Raw genomic sequence first — 21,353 nt, 5'->3', positions numbered from 1 at the left:
GAACCTACCAGACCAATCAGCAATACTGCGAAGGTCTGAATTTAGCTGCGAGACTGCATCAGAAATATTAGAGGGTTCAGCTTGTACGTAAAGTTGGAGGTCGTCAGCGTAGAGATGAAAGGATGAAGAAAGGTGAGAAGTAAGGATGTTAATGAAGACAGAAAAAAGGATGGGTGAGAGTATACCTCCTTGAGGCACGCCGGTTGCAAGATCTCTCCATTCCGAGCATGTTCGACCGACTCGCACCGCCTGTCTCCGACCGCAGAGATAAGATGAGAACCATTCCGCAGCCGATGGAGAGACTCCAAGGTGGGATAGAATGGCAAGAAGGATGTCATGGTCCACCGTGTTAAAAGCGTTTGAGAAGTCTATTAAGACTAGTACAGTAACCCGTGACTCCTCCATGCCAGCTCTGACATCATCCACTATTTTTAGGAGCGCAGTTGTAGTGCTATGTCCTGGGCGGAAGCCAGACTGAAATTGGCTAAGGAGACGGTTTTCGAGTACAAATTTTGAAAACTGTTTGTGAGCTGCCGCTTCAAGAACTTTAGAAAGAAAGGGTAGAATGGAGATAGGACGAAATTGGTTTAAGGTGGTAGGGTTGGAGAGTTTGGGCAAAGGAATGACATGAGCCAGACGCCAAGCGGAGGGGAAACACCCACGGTCAAAGGAGGAGTTAATGACATGGGTGATGGCAGGAAGTAAGTTATCCAGGATCATGAGTATCATCGCTCTACTAACCTCATCCGGGCCTACAGCTTTCGATTTAATAGAGAGGATGATCTTTTTGGTCTCATCAACGGTGACAGGGGAGAATGAAAAGGAGCTATGTGTGGAAATAGGAAGAGAGTTTAAATAGGAGATCGTAGAGAGCTTAGTAGTGACGTCCAAAAGAGTGGCCGAGGAGAAGTGTATATTCAGCTCGTTGGGAGTGAAAGTTGAGGAAGGAGTAATACAAGATGCCTTGCCAAGACCAAGTGATTTTAAAAATTTCCAGACGTCAGAACTAGAAGAGGAGAGCACGTTATCATGGAAATAACGGCGTTTCGCTGCTCTAGTTAAGTTGTTGCAACGGTTCCTGGCACGTTTGTACGCGCTCCACCACAGTTTANGGAGAGCACGACAATTATAATATTAGTATAAAAAATTCTGCAACAATTTTAAACTCGTTTAATGTTTTGACAACCAAATGCATAATAATAGCATAGCAATATGTATAAACACAATCACCCAGGTTTGTATGTTATTATTGTAACGTACGTCTTGTTTTGTCGTAGCGACTAGCGATAACGATAGCGACTTTTTGAATTGACATAAGACTTCGCTACGTCACGAAATCAACACGCACGCGCCATCTAGTTATGAGTTTATGTACTTTTAATCAAACGATCTAATGGCTGTCAGGTAGACAACGTGACTTTCGTTTTCGAATCGATAATGTTTAGCTAGTGCCGTCGTGTGTATATTTTAACAGCCTTTACTTCTATGATATTTGACAACATGTCAAAAGTCGACGACTCGTGTCGCCGGATTAGGAGTGTAGCGCAAGTTTTCAGGTTTGGTTTCCAGTTGGGTCAATAGCAAACTTTAATTTTAAATTTTTTTTTTTTTTTTTTTTTTTTTTTTTTTTTTTTTTTTTTATCCACAACGAGGAAGCTCTTGGCCTGTATTCCTACTTTACTGCAGGATGGAAATTCCTGGCAAATTATATCGCAGTTATGTAGCTTCCATCTTAGATAAGGTCTTTCTGAGAACCTATCCCAACTAATATTATAAATGCGAAAGTAACTCTGTCTGTCTGTCTGTCTGTCTGTTACGCTTTCCCGCTTAAACCTCGCAACCGATTTTGATGAAATTTGGCATAGAGATAGTTTGAGTCCCGGGAAAGAACATAGGATAGTTTTTATCCCGGTTTTTGAAACAGGGACGCGCGCGATAAAGTTTTTCTGTGACAGACAAAATTCCACGCGGGCGAAGCCGCGGGCGGAAAGCTAGTAGTCCTATAGAGGTAATAGTGCGTTGACTTGTCTATCAAATTGTGTCGGCGGCTGGACTCAAAGAATTATACACCCTATTCTCACTCAATTAGGTTCTTATTTGCCTGATGATGATTGACAGCATTATCTTATGACAAGAATGCGAGGTACAGTCACATTATCTGAGTCTTGTTGCAAAATGCGCCTATTTCAAATACAGTCAGCATCAAATAATTCGTGACACCCAAAGTAGACAAAAAGTTCACAACACGATTTTCGCCCGTATTTACAAAACATTACTATGAGGTCTCACAGTGCGCGTGGACGCACAGGTTGATACACGAGCCAATTACAGAGCTCTATTCTACGCTGTGCGTTTTATTTGCTGCTTCACTTAAGCAAGAATCGTTTGATAATTGAATGAGCACTTGACTCAAAATTCTCAAAATGTGAATTTTGCCAAATATAAAAAACTACCTTTCCGCCCGCGGCTTCGCCCGCGTGGAATTTTGTCTGTCACAGAAAAACTTTATCGCGCGCGTCCCTGTTTCAAAAACCGGGATAAAAACTATCCTATGTTCTTTCCCGGGACTCAAACTATCTCTATGCCAAATTTCATCAAAATCGGTTGCGAGGTTTAAGCGGGAAAGCGTAACAGACAGACAGACAGACAGAGTTACTTTCGCATTTATAATATTATAGTTGGGATGCAGGCCAAAAGCATCTCCGTTGTGAGTAAAAAGTAAAAACGAAACAAAAACGTGACTAAATAACCTGACTAAAGAAAAACAAAAATATAAAACTGTATGCTTACAAGGCTGCAAGGTGAACACAGTAGGTATATTGTTTTATGCAATGACGCTATCGTACGATCGAGAAATGCTTCCAAGGTCGTCCGTAAGTCCGTGGTTTTATTAATATTAGAACGGCATGGCATTCACATTGTCGGCTATGTATTATAAATTGTACATCTATGTTTTCGTATTATTACAAGTGTATAAGAATGTTGATTCGTGCACATTGTGCACTAGGTTTTCGTAAAATAGCGTAGTGGATACCGTAGTCAATTGATTTACTTTTTTGATATGAAGTGCCCAATTTATCGTCATCGTTTCAGCCACAGGGCCCACTTGATGTCCACTGCTGAACATAGGCTTCACCCCCAATGATTTCCATATATCCCGGTTAGTAGTGGCTTGCATCCAGCGCCTTCCTCCTACCTTTATGAAGTCGTCGGTCCTTGTGGACGGACGTCCCACGCTGCGTATTAAATGTTCGTTCGTTTCAACCGAATGACGTCCACTGCCGAAGACGTAGTGTGGGCAGGCCTCCCACTAGGTGGCCGGACGATCTGCTTAAGGTCGCGGGAGGTTCCTGGATATGGGCGGCGTAGGACCGGTCTTTGTGCAAATCCTTGGGGAAGGTCTTTGTCCAGCAGTGGACGTCATTTGGCTGAAACGAACGAACGAATAGCGATATCGATAGGTGCTCTTCGTGGATTATGTCAGGTGCTATTCGTGCTGGTGCTATTTGGGCGGGTGCTCTAAGTAGACTGACTTACAGCAACCATTATCATGTCTGGACTCGTTAGTTTTGTCTTGATGAGAGCTCTTACGTTATGGGGCTTGTTTTATTTAAAAATGTTTTGTATTAATTTATTATTGTTTTGTTGCAGCGGCGATGGCGCATCGCTGAGCGCTGCAGGCAGCAAGCGCTCGGCTTTGTCGGCTTCCGACGCCGAGTGTTTTTCGCTGTGCCTGGGCGCCGGGCCTCTGTGGTGAGTACATACCAATCTATCGTCGCTGAGGAAGCTCCTTCGACCCGTCCATTTTTCTCGCGGTATCGGCATGTGCCCGGCTGCCTAACACCATCTCTCCCCAAACTTATGCTAGGTCACCGTCACAGCAACGCCCTAGGCCAAGGTCCGATCACCACACTTGGGTGCCCTTCGGCGTTGCTTAAATTTTGAGGTTGAGAGCCATCTGCGCTCACCTATTGTCCGGTGATGCTTAGAAAGCCGCTCACGGCTATCAGCACAGTCCGTCCGAAAAAAAAATGTGGTGAGTACACACGAATATGAACACATTAAGGCGTCTTTCAAATTGGTAACAAATCGCGATTGACTCTCAATGCAGTGTTTGTAGCTGTGTCTTGGCGCCGGGTGGTGAGAACACACAATAATCTTCATCTCGCTCCAATCGCTGCAGCTCCTATGTAGCCAGCCAGGAATTTCGTGGCGGGTCCATGACACTAACTTTCTTCGGGGACAAACTTGACCTTTACTGGTTGGGTTATTGGCAGTCAAGCTGTAGATCCTGGCTGTACAAGAGTGTCAGCGGTGGGAATAGTCCCGTAACCTTTATAAGGTCACCACCTTGTAGGTGGAAGTGGGAAGTCCGATCGCTGAGCACATAGAATTTCGTCCAATGACCCCGAAGCTAATCATCCTTGCTGTCGCGACTGTTCGATGGGCGGCCGCAGTGAGTGTGCGAGCGCGACAGCTATATAATTCCACGCGAGCGATAAGGATGGGTAGCTTGGGATCATTGGATGAAATTCTATGTGCTCGGCGACCGGACTTTAGCTGTAAGTCATATTTAAGTAGGTTTTTACCCCGTATCCCCTGCAGGTGGTCCTGATGTCCCTGCTCACGGCTCCGCACCGCCCGGAGGGGTGACTAGCGGGGCTTCGAGCCCCGCTACCCCATCCACCCCTACCCACGACGACAACAATCGTGAGTATAAAGTCAAAGTCAAAATTCCTCCAAACATAGTGCATGCATACAAATCGTCACATATTAAAATAAAAAAACTTAAGTTATGCTTCCTTGCCTTCACATCACATGTCTCATAATAATCTTTTTGGTCTATTCCACTTTGTTCACCTGAATTAGATCACCCAGGTGATCAAAATGGCCATCGGGCGACACTGGGGTCCTTTGATCACAAATGGATAAGATCTCAAAGTGGACTTCTTAATTGTTATAATCAAAGGACACTAAAGTGTCACTTGAAGTCACTTTGATCACCTGGGTGATCAAATACAGGTGATCAAAGTGGAATAGACCAGATGGTGCGGGTAGGGCAAAAATATTTTTGCAACATTTGGCAAGTTGACCAACATTTTGTCGGCCGTTTGGTGTAGTGGTTCAGAACGGACTACTATGCCGAGAGGTCCCGGGTTCGATTCCCGGCCGAGCAGAAATTGAAATGATGAATTTTAATTTCTGTGACGGGTCTGGGTGTGACTATGTATAATAATTATGTATGTATTTAAAAAAAAAGTATATAAGTAGTATATCCGTTAAGCTAGCACCCATAACACAAGCATTAAGTTGCTTACTTTGGGGCTAGCTGGCGCTGTGTGAAATTGTCCAAAGATTTATTTATTATTTATTATTATTTGGCAAATTTACCAACATTTGGATAATGGAAAGGAAATGGAACCAAATGCGAATGGGACTGTTTTTTCATTCGTGACGAAATGCTAACGGAACTGCGTCAAACCCACTTGGTTTTTGGTCTGCAACCTGCATTTCTTCGGGTTATATGAAGCCATCTATGTTTCGCAGGTGACTTGTTGAGCGCCCTGCTATGGGCCAGCGCCAGCTCTCTGAACGGCAGTTCGGAGAGCCTCGCCGAGCCCGCGCCGGCCGTCCGCCCGCCGCTGGACAATGAACATCGCGAAGCGGTAAGCTTGTGTCTTTTTCCTGACAGGCCAGACAGGATTATAGCTGACAGGTCTCACTATAGGACGCTGTGCGAGTCTGCACTATGCCCATGCTGGATGCGATACGGAGAGCCGAGCAAGGACCTGTTTATCACCAGGACCTCACGAGTAGTCGCAGTAACTGGATCGCACTGCGCGAGTTCGCGCACTCCTGGCACACAATCAGGCGAAGTTATGAGAAGAAGTGATGACATTTATCAACGATAGCAGCCCGACGCGAAGTACCGTATTTGTGGTGTCAAGCCCTAGAAGGGGGAGAATTGACTATGAGAAGGGACATGGATCAGAGAAATTTGTAGGGAGTCAAGCAAAGCGCCCGGGGAAAAGAGCCCAGAGCAAGTACCCGCGCGCTCTCCCGAGATTCGGTTCGTACGCCGTGAGGCAGGAAGTACCATGGGTGGTGGTAGGTCTCACTATAGTACAATCTTCTTCCACTTAAGTTTGCAGAGCCGGTCTATGGGCCAACTGCTATAGGATAGCTGATAGGTCTGACCACCAGGTTTGTTTTCTTCTCATTCGTCTGCTTTCTTCTCCTCCCTTGCCTCTCTTTCCTTTCTCTCTTCCCTCTCTCCTCTTTCCTTCGTTCCCCTCTCTCTCCCTCTCCTCCCCTCCCTCTCCTCCCCTACCTCTCCTTACCTCTCTCTCCTCTCTCCCCCCTCGCTAGTTGAGCGCCCTGCTATGGGCCAGCGCCAGCTCCCTGAACGGCAGTTCGGAGAGCCTCGCCGAGCCCGCGCCGGCCATCCGCCCGCCGCTGGACAATGAACATCGCGAAGCGGTAAGAAAATCATACTTGAGGCCACTCTAGCTTTTTTCCTATAGGACAGCTGACAGGTCTGACCAGCAGCTTGCTGAGCGGGCGGGTCTATGGGCCAGCTGACTGATCTCACCACCAAGTTTGTTTTCTTCTCATTCGTCTGCTTTCTTCTCAAGTCTCGTCTATCTTATCCCCCTCCCTCCTCTATCCTCTCTACCGCTCCTCCCTCTCTCGTGTCTCTTCCCCATCCGCTCCTCTCTTCTCTACCTCCTCTCTCCTCTCGCTTATTGAGCTCCCCTCTCCTCCCTATTTCCTTTTCTCCCTCCCCCTCCCCTCCTCTGTCCTCTCTCACTCCCCTCTCCTCACTTTTCTCTTCCTTCTCCCTCTTCTCTCCCCCTCTCCCACCTCTGTCCTCCCTCCCTCCTCTCTCCATCCCCTCTCCTTCCTCTCTCCCCACTCTCCTCGCTTCCCCCTCTCTCCTTCCTCCCTCCCCTCTCCTACTCACTGCTGTCCCTTCTCTCTCCTCTCTCTTCTCCCTTCCCTCTCCTCTCCTCTCTCCCCCCTCCCTTGTTGAGCGCCCTGCTATGGGCCAGCGCCAGCTCTCTGAACGGCAGTTCGGAGAGCCTCGCCGAGCCCGCGCCGGCCGTCCGCCCGCCGCTGGACAATGAACATCGCGAAGCGGTAAGAAAATCATACTTGAAGCCACTCTAGCTAGCTAAGCGGGTCTATGGGCCAGCTGGCAGGTTACTCCTACCACCAGGTTTTTTTTCTTCTTCCCATGTCTTATTCTCCTTATTTCTTTTCTTTCTTCTGTCTCCTCTCCCTCCTCCCATCTCCTCTTCTCTCCTCCCCTCTCCCTTATCTCCTTTATTTTTAATCCACCACGAGGATCTCTTGGCTTGTATCTCACCTGATGGTAAGTGACGATCAGGCCGAAGGTGGAAGCGAGCTTCACCCGGAATCCTCAACCACGGAGGAACTGGCTATCTTACCTCTAACTGCCGGAAAACAACAATGCTGTTAACATTGTTGTTATGGCGACAGACTTAGGTAAGACCTCTCTCTTCTCGTCTATCCTCTATCTCCCGTCTCTCTCTCGCTTGTTGAGCGTCCTGCCATGGACCAGCGGCAGTTCGGAGATCCCACCCATTGCTGGACAATGAACATCGCGAAGCAGTAAGAAAATCATACAAAGAGCCAAAGTTAGAGTGCAAGTGCGGTTTTGTTCCCCAGTCGATGAAGCACATCACACATGATGTCGTGCCCTGCGTGCCACAACAACTGCACGCAGGAAGATTTAGTGAATGCTACTGACAACGCCACTCTTGTAGCGGAGTCAAGGCACCTCCCGCGACCTTCACCAGATCGTCGGTCCACCTAGTGGGGGGCCTGTGTGGGTACACTACGTCTTCCGGCCCCAGCGACCACTGCCACTTGCAGCTATGTCGGTCTCTTTGGTTGCTTTGGTTCTCCTGCGGATCTCCTCATTTCTGATTCGATCACGAAGGGAAATTCCGAGCATAGCCCGCTCCATCGCCCTTTGGGTTACTGTTGGCTGTTGACTTTATAAATGATTATTATTTTTCCAGGTTATCCGTAAGATCCTGGAACGCAAGGACAAGCAGCCAGTCAAAATCGAGTTCAAGATCTACTTGACTGAGAACACGGTCCTGCGTTGGGAAGCTGTAAGTAACATTTTAAGTAATTTATGTTCTGTGAATAGGCTTTTAAAAACATAACCCTCCTTCTGGTGCAGTCGGGTAAAAAGCGCTTTAGGGGATGTCACCACACCAATCTTACTACGGGACCGATTTAAACAAAATATTTCACCATTAGAATCCTACACCCTGACGACCATAGTACGAAGTTCGCCGGGTCAGCTAGTCATCAATAATACCATCACAGTTGACTTCAGTACTTCCTAATTTAAGCTGGGTTGTACCATATTACTTTGACTTTAAAAAGCGTCAAAAATCTGTCGAACTCCATATAATTTGGGGTTCCTTGTTAGAACTACGGAACCCCAAAAAGCACCGGTTATCGTTAATAACTTTAACGATAACCGGTGGTGCAACTCAGCCTAAAAGTCCTAAATCCATTTATTTTTTGCAAATAGGCTTTTAAAAAGCGCGTTAGGGCTCGTTCCCACGGCAATCTAGTTTTGCAAAATTCCTGTAAAGAAGGATCCCGCAAAACGGGATGCATAGATCGTTTCATCCACGAAGACGCGCCCCACCATTCTTCCGCTAATGTTTGAGTGTTATCGGTACACGCTAAATCATCCATGAGTGCACACGCACACTACAATAATGCCTTACGGATTGCTCCGATCAAACTCCCCGCACCCCGCGCGACCGAGACCAAAAAGTGGTGGGGCGCGTCTTCGTGGATGAATATCTATATTCTAGCAACTTCGTACAATAAAAAAGTATATCAATTGATTGCTCAAGCCAATACTCGTGTTTATTATAAAATGGGTCATATTCATCCAATACATTATTATCTATTGGAGAATGACCCGGCTGTAGATATCTGTGTCAATGCCCTCTAACTTATTTATAACTAGTGCGTAGTGTTTTAGATAATGAATGCATATTTCAACAATTGTTATTGTGATTTGAAGTTATACCTCCTGGTTATACCTACATCATCATCATAAGTGCCACTTGTGGTCTAAACTGAATAAATATTTTTGATTTGATGCAATTTGGATTCTAGCATCGGTAGACTGCTGAATTATGGTGAACCCATTTCTAGTAGCACGATTTTAGCTTAACTAGAGAGATTAAATGGATTATTTGTTGGTAATTTGTGCATTAAAATTACTAAACCAACTATTAGTTGACTGATAGTTGGTAGCCGCTCGAGTATTGTGGTGAACGGGTCCATATTCGGTTGCATAAAAAATATTGTCATAATTTAAGAGTGCATAAAGTTTTTTGGCATACTCATCATTTCGCATAACGTTCATGGGTGTTTCTCTGCTATTTGGAAAATCGTCCATACAAGACTGTCCCGAACAAATTTTATTAAATGTTGAGAAATTTTGTGAACGAAATTCAGGGCAATAGTAATTTAAATACATATCTAAAAAAGCCCACACATTTTCCCCTTAGTTTTTTAGTTATTGGCGATTTTTCGCAAAATTGCGACAGGGGACTGTTGCAACCACCCAGGGGAATGTATTATGGACAAAAACAATTATATTTTTCTTTGAGTAAACAAACTCTTTATTTTTCTTTGCCATTATAAAAATATGCAAGTTTTTGTAACAAAAAATATTATTATTAAAACAAATATTACTAATTTATAATGACTTTTCTTAAGCCTAATAACAGTAGCATTAAACTTAACGAACAATTAAGTTTTAAGACTTAAATTGTATGACACTAAAGTCAGTCTTTATAATAATCAAAAATGTAGTATCCTGCCTTTTAAAACAGAACCAAAAAAAATACAAAAAGTAATAAACAAAAAACATTATTACTGCTAATTTTTGTTTTTTGACCCCGTTTCTGGTGAATGTAATATTGAAACGTTATTCTTGTTATTTCGTGTTGGGTCAGATGATCTTAAAGGCGCCTGATGTTCTTCTGCGAAATCTTCTGAATCAGATGTAGGTATTTTCCCTTCCGAAATTATTTGTTCATTATCATCATCATCATTTCAGCCATAGGACGTCCACTGCTGAACATAGGCCTCCCTCAAAGACTTCCATGTTGATCGATTCGTAGCGGCCTGCGTCCAGCGCCTTCCTACTACCTTTATAATGTCGTCGGTCCACCTTGTGTACCGTAAAACGCAGCGTGGGACGTCCACGCGGCCTCCACTACAGAACCTTGCTGCCGATGGGCCATCAGTTCTGCGTACTATGTGCCTTCCTATTGCCACTTCAGCTTGCTAATCCGTCGGGCTATGTCACCGACTTTAGTTCGTTTACGGATCTCCTCATTTCTGATTCGATCTCGTAAAGAAACACAAATTATTTGTTATGTCTTCATGACTTTCTTTTTTGCACGAAACTTAGCACAGTGCTCCCTCCAAACCTTTTTTACAGCCTTATGCTCACGACAACTCATATCTTTAACTGATTTTATTTAAAGTTTTTCTTTTTTCTTCTTTTTTTCAATTTTTCTTTTAGGGTAATGTTTCAAGTCGATGATATCATAATTGCACAGCTATACGTTTTTGTTCTAGAAATTCTTCTCATGTTTCGCGTAGCTTCTTTTTCGGTGAAATTTTGAGATAATACCTACTAAAAAGACGTTATTTTAGTGGTCAAAACCTAGGAAAACAGTAGTATGAACAGTCCCCTGTGGTATGAACAGTACCCTGTGCTATGAAATGACAGGGGAATGTTCGCCAGGGGAATGTTATTTTTACGTGAATACTTCATAAAACAATATCATTTAAAAACATTAAAATAAACACAACTTATGTGTATACATACTAGAAGATTAATTAATTTAAACAAATTGTCGTTATTAAAACTCTTAAAATAGTAAAAAAAAGGCTCACCAGGGGAATGTTTTCACTGACGGCCGAGACGCGTGGTTCACCAGATGACGCAGTAGTAGCATTAAACAAAATAGCGGCTGCCCACTAGCTACACAACTGAACAACCTTAACATCTATTGCGTTCCGTTTCGCGATCTAAGTGCTTTGCGCCAAAACTAAATATGACTTTAAACCGGTTTTAAAATTTTAACAGGGGAATGTTTTAATAATTTGAGGACAGCATTCTCAGAAGGATATTTTGATTAAAATTATATTGTAAACATTGTTTGTGATGTATTAAGATGCTAACTGTTATTGTTAATGTATTTGGATATTTTTTATTCAAATATCAACAGCAATATAATAAACATTTGTAACAATATGTGTAATTCTGGAAAAGGGACGTACCAGGGGACTGTGATTTGAGACGTTTGAGGTTATTTATTCGAATATTCCATGATTAAATTACTAAATATGCTATGTCATGCTAAGAATACCTAATTCTATGTCGGTATTGATACAAAAACCTGATAAATTTTAAGGTTTACTACATAAATTTAGCTTGGGACAGCGATTTTCCATTTAGTGGAGAAATGCCCTCATACAGTATAAATCATAAGGCATAATTTTTTTTTGCCATAACCACTTTTATTATATTAATAATATTTTAGTATATATTTTTTCTGTATTCTCTTTTTTTTAATAACGATTTCTAGGCATAACATAATTGAAAATTAGAGAAAGTTATTATTATGCCTAAGAAACCATTATGCATTTAGAAAACTATGCCAATCAAAGTTTATGCGAAAAAACTTTATGCCAATACTGTTATGCCAAACTAAATTATGATGAAAAATGTTATGCGTCTGAGAGGGCACCCATGGTGAACCCACTCCTAACAAAATCTTTTAGCGTCAGATAAAATAAATGAATGTTTCCAGGTGGTGAAAGGTACTACCATGTACCTACGCGTTCCCGGCGTGGTGGCTGCAGGCAGCAAGGAGTCCTTCATGCTTCTGCTGGACTTCGCAGAGGAGAGGCTCGGCTGCGACAGGTGAGAGAGAAAGAGAGAGGGAGTTTACTAAGTGGAGAGAGTGAGAGAGAGAGAGTTTGTTCCACCTAGGAGAGGGGGCAATGTTCAAAGTTACATGGCATGGAGTTCTTGCTTCATGCTTCTCCTGGACTTCGCGGAGAGGCTTGGCTGCAACAGGTTAGTCTAACTACAGGAGAGAGAGATGGTTTGTTACAAGGTGGAGAGAGGACAATGTTTAGTGTTACATTGCAAGGAGTTGCTTAATTCTTCTCCTGGACTTCGCGGAGGAGAGGCTCGGCTGCGACAGGTGGGAGAAAGAGAGAGGGAGCTTACTAAGTGGAGAGAGTGAGAGAGAGGGTTTGTTACTAGGTGGAGAGGGGGCAATGTTCAAAGTTACATGGCATGGAGTTCTTGCTTCATGCTTCTCCTAGACTTCGCAGAGGAGAGGAGAGGCTGCGACAGGTGAGAGAGTGAGAGAGGGCTTATTACTAGGTGGAGAGGGTTACAAGGTGGAGAGAGGACAATGTTTAGTGTTACCAGGTGGAGAGTGGACAATGTTTAGTATTAACAGGTGGTGAAAGGTACTACCATGTACCTACGCGTTCCCGGCGTGGTGGCTGCAGGCAGCAAGGAGTCCTTCATGCTTCTGCTGGACTTCGCAGAGGAGAGGCTCGGCTGCGACAGGTGAGAGAGAGAGAGGGAGTTTACTAAGTGGAGAGAGTGAGAGAGGATTTGTTACAAGGTGGAGAGGGGGCAATGTTCAAAGTTACATGGAATGGAGTTCTTGCTTCATGCTTCTCCTAGACTTCGCATAGGAGAGGCTTGGCTGCGACAGGTTAGTCTAACTACAGGAGAGAGATGGTTTGTTACAAGGTGGAGAGAGGACAATGTTTAGTGTTACATTGCAAGGAGTTGCTTAATTTTTCTCCTGGACTTTGCAGAGGAGAGGAGAGGCTGCGACAGGTGAGAGAGAGAGAGAGAGGGAGTTAACTAAGTGGAGAGAGTGAGAGAGAGGGTTTGTTACTAGATGGAGAGGACAATGTTCAGAGTTACATGGCAAGGAGTTGCTTAATTCTTCTCCTGGACTTCGCAGAGGAGAGGAGAGGCTGCGACAGGTAAGTCTAACTACAGGAGAGAGTGTGAGAGAGAGAGGGTTTGTTACTAGGTGGAGAGAGGACATTGTTTAGTGTTACCAGGTGAAGAGAGGTACTAATAAGGAGTCCTTGGTTCTTCTTCTAGACTTCGCATAGGAGAGGCTTGGCTGCAACAGGTTAGTCTAACTACAGGAGACAGAGATGGTTTGTTACAAAGTGGAAAGAGGACAATGTTTAGTGTTACATTGCAAGGAGTTGCTTAATTCTTCTCCTGGACTTCGCAGAGGAGAGGAGAGGCTGCGACAGGTGAGAGAGAAAGAGAGAGGGAGTGTACTAAGTGGAGAGAGTGAGAGAGAGGGTTTGTTCTACCTAGGAGAGGGGGCAATGTTCAGAGTTACGTGGCATGGAGTTCTTGCTTCATGCTTCTGCTGGACTTCGCATAGGAGAGGCTTGGCTGCGACAGGTTAGTCTGACTACAAGAGAGGGAGAGAGAGAGAGGGCTTATTACTAGGTGGAGAGAGGACAATATTTAGAGTTACCAGGTGGAGAGAGGACAATATTTAGTGTTACAAGGTGGAGAGAGGACAATGTTTAGTATTACCAGGTGGTGAAAGGTACTACCATGTACCTACGCGTTCCCGGCGTGGTGGCTGCAGGCAGCAAGGAGTCCTTCATGCTTCTGCTGGACTTCGCGGAGGAGAGGCTCGGCTGCGACAGGTGAGAGAGAGAGAGAGAGGGAGTTTACTAAGTGGAGAGAGTGAGAGAGAGGGTTTGTTCCACCTAGGAGAGGGGGCAATGTTCAAAGTTACCTGGCATGAAGTTCTTGCTTCATGCTTCTGCTGGACTTCGCAGAGGAGAGGAGAGGCTGCGACAGGTGAGAGAGAAAGAGAGAGGGAGTTTACTAAGTGGAGAGAGTGAGAGAGATGGTTTGTTACCAGGTGGAGAGAGGACAATGTTTACTGTTACAAGGCAAGGAGTCTTTTCATGCTTCTCCTGGACTTCGCGGAGGAGAGGAGAGGCTGCGACAGGTTATTCTGAGTAGGAGAGAGTGAGAGAGAGTTTGTTACCAGTTGGAGAGAGGACAATGTTTAATGTTACCAGGTGTATCGACAGCAGGTGATAGGGCTATGTTTGTTACAAAGTGGAGAGGGGACAATGTTCTGTGTTACCAGGTGAAGAGAGGACAATGTTCAGTTATACCAGGTGAAGAGAGGACAATGTTTAGTGTTACCAGGTGAAGAGAGGACAATGTTCAGTTATACCAGGTGGAGAGAGGACAATGTTTAGTGTTACCAGGTGGAGAGAGGACAATGTTTAGTATTACCAGGTGGTGAAAGGTACTACCATGTACCTACGCGTTCCTGGCGTGGTGGCTGCAGGCAGCAAGGAGTCCTTCATGCTTCTGCTGGACTTCGCGGAGGAGAGGCTCGGCTGCGACAGGTGAGAGAGAAAGAGAGGGCTTATTACTAGGTGGAGAGGGTTACAAGGTGGAGAGAGGACACTATTTAGTGTTACAAGGTGGAGAGAGGACAATATTTAGTGTTACAAGGTGGAGAGAGGACAATATTTAGTGTTACAAGGTGGAGAGAGGACAATATTTAGTGTTACAAGGTGGAGAGAGGACAATATTTAGTGTTACAAGGTGGAGAGAGGACAATATTTAGTGTTACAAGGTGGATATAGGACAATATTTAGTGTTACAAGGTGGAGAGAGGACAATATTTAGTGTTACAAGGTGGAGAGAGGACAATATTTAGTGTTACAAGGTGGAGAGAGGACAATGTTTAGTATTACCAGGTGGTGAAAGGTACTACCATGTACTTACGCGTTCCCGGCGTGGTGGCTGCAGGCAGCAAGGAGTCCTTCATGCTTCTGCTGGACTTCGCGGAGGAGAGGCTCGGCTGCGACAGGTGAGAGAAAGAGAGAGGGAGTTTACTAAGTGGAGAGAGTGAGATAGAGGGTTTGTTACAAGGTCGAGAGGGGGCAATGTTCAAAGTTACATGGCATGGAGCTCTTGCTTCATGCTTCTCCTGGACTTCGCAGAGGAGAGGAGAGGCTGCGACAGGTAAGTCTAACTACAGGAGAGAGAGAGAGAGAGGGTTTGTTACTAGGTGGAGAGAGGACATTGTTTAGTGTTACCAGGTGAAGAGAGGTACTAATAAGGAGTCCTTGGTTCTTCTCCTAGACTTCGCATAGGAGAGGCTTGGCTTCAACAGGTTAGTCTTAACTACAGGAGAGAGAGATGGTTTGTTACATAGTGGAGAGAGGACAATGTTTAGTGTTACATTGCAAGGAGTTGCTTAATTCTTCTCCTGGACTTCGCAGAGGAGAGGCTCGGCTGCGACAGCTAAGTCTAACTACAGGAGAGAGAGAGAGAGAGGGTTTGTTACTAGGTGGAGAGAGGACATTGTTTAGTGTTACCAGGTGAAGAGAGGTACTAATAAGTAGTCCTTGGTTCTTCTCCTAGACTTCGCATAGGAGAGGCGTGGCTGCAACAGGTTAGTCTAACTACAGGAGAGAGAGAGGGTTTGTTACAAGGTGAAGAGAGAACAATGTTTAGTTTTACATGGCAAAGAGTCCTTTATGCTACTCCTAGACTTCGCAGAGGAAAGGAGAGGCTGCGACAGGTAAGTCTATCTACAGGAGAAAGTGTGAGAGAGAGAGGGTTTGTTACTAGGTGGAGAGGGGACAATATTTAGTGTTACCAGGTGAAGAGAGGTACTAATAAGGAGTCTTCATGCTTCTCCTGGACTTCGAATAGGAGAGGCTTGGCTGCGACAGGTTAGTGACAGGAGAGAGTGAGAGAGAGGAGGTTTGTTACCAGGTGGAGAGAGAACAATGTTTAATGTTACCAGGTGTATCGACAGCAGGTGATAGGGCTATGTTTGTTACAAAGTGGAGAGGGGACAATGTTCTGTGTTACCAGGTGAAGAGAGGACAATGTTCAGTTATACCAGGTGAAGAGAGGACAATGTTTAGTATTACCAGGTGGAGAGAGGACAATGTTTAGTGTTACCAGGTGGAGAGAGGACAATGGTTAGTGTTACCAGGTGGAGAGAGGACAATATTTAGTGTTACAAGGTGGAGAGAGGACAATATTTAGTGTTACAAGGTGGAGAGAGGACAATATTTAGTGTTACAAGGTGGAGAGAGGACAATGTTTAGTATTACCAGGTGGTGAAAGGTCCTACCATGTACCTACGCGTTCCCGGCGTGGTGGCTGCAGGCAGCAAGGAGTCCTTCATGCTTCTGCTGGACTTCGCAGAGGAGAGGCTCGGCTGCGACAGGTGAGAGAGAAAGAGAGAGGGAGTTTACTAAGTGGAGAGAGTGAGAGAGAGGGTTTGTTACTAGGTGGAGAGAGAACAATGTTTAGTGTTACGAGGTGGAGAGTCCTTCATGCTTCTCCTAGACTTCGCAGAGGAGAGGAGAGGCTGCGACAGGTGAGAGAGAAAGAGAGAGGGTTTACTAAGTGGAGAGAGTGAGAGAGAGGTTTGTTACCAGGTGCAGAGGGGACAATGTTTAGTTTTACATGGCAAAGAGTCCTTTATGCTACTCCTAGACTTCGCAGAGGAGAGGAGAGGCTGCGACAGGTAAATCTAACTACAGGAGAGAGTGTGAGAGAGAGAGGGTTTGTTACTAGGTGGAGAGAGGACAATGTTTAGTATTACCAGGTGGAGAAAACAATGTTTGGTGTTACCAGGTAGAGAGAGGACAATGTTCAGTGTTAACAGGTAGAGAGGACATTGTTTAGTATTACCAGGTGGAGAAAACAATGTTTGGTGTTACCAGGTAGAGAGAGGACAATGTTCAGTGTTATCAGGTAGAGAGGACATTGTTTAGTGTTACCAGGTGGAGAGTGGACAATGTTTAATGTTACCAGGTGTATTGACAGCAGGAGATAGGGCTATGTTTGTTAAAAGTGAAGAGGGGACAATGTTCAGTGTTACCAGGTGGAGAGAGGACCATGTTTAGTGTTACCAGGTAGAGAGAGGACAATGTTCAGTGTTACCAGGTAGAGAGGACAATGTTTAGTGTTACCAGGTGGAGAGAGGACAATGGTTAGTGTTACCAGGTGGAGAAGACAATGTTTGGTGTTACCAGGTAGAGAGAGGACAATGTTTAGTGTTACCAGGTGGAGAGAGGACAATAGTTAGTGTTACCAGATGGAGAAGACAATGTTTGGTGTTACCAGGTAGAGAGAGGACAATGTTCAGTGTTACCAGGTGGAGAGAGGACAATGTTCGGTGTTACAATGTGGAGAGAGGACAATGGTTAGTGTTACCAGATGGAGAAGACAATGTTTGGTGTTACCAGGTAGAGAGAGGACAATGTTCAGTGTTACCAGGTGGAGAGAGGACAATGTTCGGTGTTACAGTGTGGAGAGAGGACAATGGTTAGTGTTACCAGGTGGAAAGGACAATGTTCAGTGTTACCAGGTAGAGAGACTACAAAGTTTAATGTTATGAGTCCCTCCGGCTTCTGCATATTGTCTAAAATGCGTGTTATCCCAAAGCACTAATGTCTAAATTCATCTTTTTCACATCTTCACTCACAAATTGACATTTTTAGAATACGACAAAAATTGTTATTCAAAAATGAACCTTACCCCATTCTAATAAGCTCCAATTTCGCTTACAGCTGCATCATCTGCGTTCTAAAGACGCGGCCAGACCGCGCGACGCTGCTTCGCACGTTTATGTTCATGGGTTTCCAACTTCTGCCGCCGCGCGCGCCAGCCGCCGCCGATATCGACAACCCTGACTACATATTCTTGCACTACAACATGCAGTAGAGGTAATAAAGCGGTTTGTTTATTTATTTATTTGTAAAAGTCGCCAGTTGGCGCCAGTTAAATATGAGTTGGCGCCAGAAATTATTAACTGGCGCCAAAAATTACTAGTTGGCGCCAGAAAATTAGTAGTTGGCGCCAGAAAATGTAGTTGACGCCATAAATTATTAACTGGCGCCAGAATTTACTAGTTGTCGCCAGTAAATTACCAGTTATTCTGCTGTTGGCGCCTCTTGCTCGCTGAGAGCTGAACTGGCGAGATAAACCTGACTATATTATTATATTCATGCACTACAACATGCAGTAGAGGTAATAAAGCGGTTTGTTTATTAATTTACTAGCTGTGCCCGCGACTTCGTACGCGTGAAAACCCGTTTTCGCAATATTTTTCATTATTGCTCTGCTCCTATTGATCGTAGCGTGATGTTGTATAGCCTATAGCCTTCCTCGATAAATGGGCTATCTAACACTGAAAGAATTTTTCAAATCAGACCAGTAGTTCCGGAGATTAGCGCGTTCAAGTAAACAAACAAACAAACTCTTCAGCTTTTTAAATTATTATCTGGCGCCAGAATTTACTAGTTGTCGCCAGTAAATTACTAGTTATTCCCCAGTTGGCGCCTTTTGCTCGCTGAGAGCTGAACTGGCGAGATAACCCTGACTATATTATTATATTCATGCACTACAACATGCAGTTGGGGCCATCGAAATATCAGTTGGCGCCATTAACTCACCAGTTAGCGGCTGTAACTCGCCAGGTGGCGCCAGATGGCGCCAGTAACTCGCTCTCCTCGCTCATAACGAGTGACTAGTGATATGAGCTCAAATATCTTCCATTTAAACTCACTTGGCGCCACTTGCAAATCAGAGCTTACTCGTCAGTGGCGCCAACTGGTAAACCAAATAAATACGTTAAACATAAAAATATTTTACTAATTTCTCATGTAGGTATAATAAATATAATGCTTACAAGAGAAAGAAGAGTACAATAATATTAAAAACTAGCTTTCCGCCCGCGGCTTCGCCCGCGTGGAATTTTGTCTGTCACAGAAAAACAATATCGCGCGCGTATTTGCTCACCGTTTAGACCTACCCTGGACTACGAAAAACATTTTAAAACCAACCAAAATCCTCAATCGGCCCACCCGTTCTCGAGTTTTAATCAGACTAACGAATATCAATTCATTTTTATTTATATAGATAAAACAAATGTATAACTTGTTGCAATTCACGAAGGCGAGTGAGCTTTACATTGTGTGGTGGCTCGCTACTGTTCGTTTTTCAGAAGTTTTGATAGACATTACACCACAGAATAATAATAAGTACACTACCGTTATGTGCATGTACGCGTACACACACAAGTTACGGCCGGTTCACACATGTCTCCGTTTTACTGTTCCGTTTTATCGTGTACGTTTTTTTTTCGTTGATGTATGTATTACTGTATACAGAATACTGTGTCATATGTGAAGTCGCTCATAAAACTACATACGCCATCGACGAAAAAAAACGTTCACGATAAAACGGAACAGTAAAACGAAGACACGTGTGAATCGGCCGTAAAGCTAACTCGCCTTCGTGAGTTGCAAGAACATAATGTTTATTTATTTATTAAATCGCTTTTTCTTTCTTTTCAGAATCTACCACGGCTTAACAGACAAGATGCTTTGGGTACTTCGCGTTGAAATGTCGTCTCAATTATTACTGGCATAAGATATAAAATTACTTTTTTAATTCAGTATTACTTCTACCACTTTTGCAGTTTAAAAAAAATCTTTTTTTGAAACGTAATTTTTGGGACGGACAACTATTCACACATAGGTAAACTTAGTAAGCACTTTTTTGTCAGGGATTTGGAGTAGGGCTTCAACAAGCATGAATTATTATTAGAATATAGTTGCTTAGTTTTTAATGTGTATTATTATTAGTGTCTTGTGGCTTTCTCAAAAGTAAAAAATAAATAATATTTTTTGCGTTAAAAAAAGAACAGTTTTTTTTTGTAATGGAAATAATTTCCCAGCACTACAATTTGATTTTGAACCGTTTTAAGTTCTGGTAATAAATGTATTTTTAATGAAACGTCTAAAAAAAACTACCCACATTTTTTTTATTAACTTTGTTGAAAGTCACAAGTCTTTAAGTATTTTATTTCTACTATTTCAGCTTTCAAAACGCGCTATGGTTTTCTAGTAACACCTTTTTAGTTAACGAAACTGTAATCGTAGAAATTTTAATAACAAAAAATATTTCTTTACTATTATTATTAAAATATAAACCGTATGTATGTCGTCGTGTATCTTATATTCACCCACTCCGGGTTAGAGCCAAAAAACTAAATGAAAAGATAAAAAAAAAAAACAAAAAAATGTAAAAAAATATGAAAAAAAAAATTGTTTGTAAAAATATTTCGAAATCCAACTTCATCACGTTAATTTCTCACATGCTTCACTACTTTGCATGCAATTTTTGACTTTATAACTTTTGTTGTAGAGTTCAAAATAAATTGCAAACGTCGACGTTTCGAAATATTTTTTTTATTATTACCAATCACATTTCCTTTTCACTGACTTAGTAGATACAGTGTTACTATAATCTTACTATATAAAATAGCATGTAAGAGGTTTTATGTTTCAAATCTTTTTTTTAGTCTTAAGATAAAAACAAAGCCATGTTTTTTACAACAAAAAAAGGTTTTTATCCAAAAAAACATCCGCCTTTTTTAACAGATTAAGTTTTCTACTTGCGGATGCGAAAAAGTTGCAAATAAATCTCAAAATTGAATTCCGTATTTTTGTTGTAAATTATATTGTTTAGTTTCAAATATTGTTATGTTACTAGTGTTAATCCGTCTGCTGATTCCATCTTGCTACATTTTACTTTCCAATAAACGGATAGCCTAGTTCATATTTTACATCCTTACCTCGAAAGAAGTCCGCGGATTTTTCTGGAACTACAGGGGGGCTACTCCGAAACGACGTTTTGATAGTTTCGGGTCTGCTGTCACCGTCCCTCTTACTGGCAACTCGCTTTGTATGAAAGGGATGGCAACATTCGAAACATCGGATAACGTTTCGGAATAGCCCCGCTGAAACGTAAATGTCAAAATGTGCAGATTTTTTTAATTCGATTCCTTATTATGGAAAGGCAAAGGCATACGCCATTCAGCCAAATGTGCATAATCTATAGAGCTTCTTTCGCGATAAGGACTATAGTATTTAATTTTCACAGCGAACCCCAAGCATACAGTATTTTTTTCGGAAGTATTACTTGAACGATCTTCGATTTGCATTATTACCGGGGCCGCTGTATGTAGTTTAATGTAATATTAATGTATTATTGACAAACGATTAAAGTTAATCTTAATCAGTGTGTGTTTTATTTAATTTACCTAATTACTTTAAGAATTCAAGATCTGCAACTCAAAATCACAGATAACCTAATACTAGTAAAAATACAGCCAAGTCTTTAGTTTTTACCCAAC

General features: G+C 43.2%; 1 protein-coding gene across 1 annotated transcript; it reads left to right on the top strand.

Annotated features, from left to right (window-relative positions):
- Positions 1–627: 627 nt before the first annotated feature.
- On the top strand, positions 628–21,238 carry Oda (Ornithine decarboxylase antizyme). The gene is given in 9 exon segments (XM_028310591.1): positions 628–701; positions 3,646–3,753; positions 4,606–4,612; positions 4,614–4,710; positions 5,548–5,666; positions 8,049–8,144; positions 11,898–12,010; positions 17,722–17,877; positions 19,510–21,238. Coding segments are annotated over 8 exon segments (768 nt in total). The 3' UTR covers positions 17,876–17,877; positions 19,510–21,238.
- Positions 21,239–21,353: the final 115 nt, after the last annotated feature.

This window comes from Ostrinia furnacalis, unplaced genomic scaffold, assembly GCF_004193835.3.
Source record: "Ostrinia furnacalis isolate ACB-3 unplaced genomic scaffold, ASM419383v2 OfSCF3032, whole genome shotgun sequence".
NCBI lineage: Eukaryota > Metazoa > Arthropoda > Insecta > Lepidoptera > Crambidae > Ostrinia > Ostrinia furnacalis.
The sequence above is the reverse complement of the archived record's forward strand: the minus strand, read 5'-3'. Positions and strand labels throughout refer to the sequence as shown.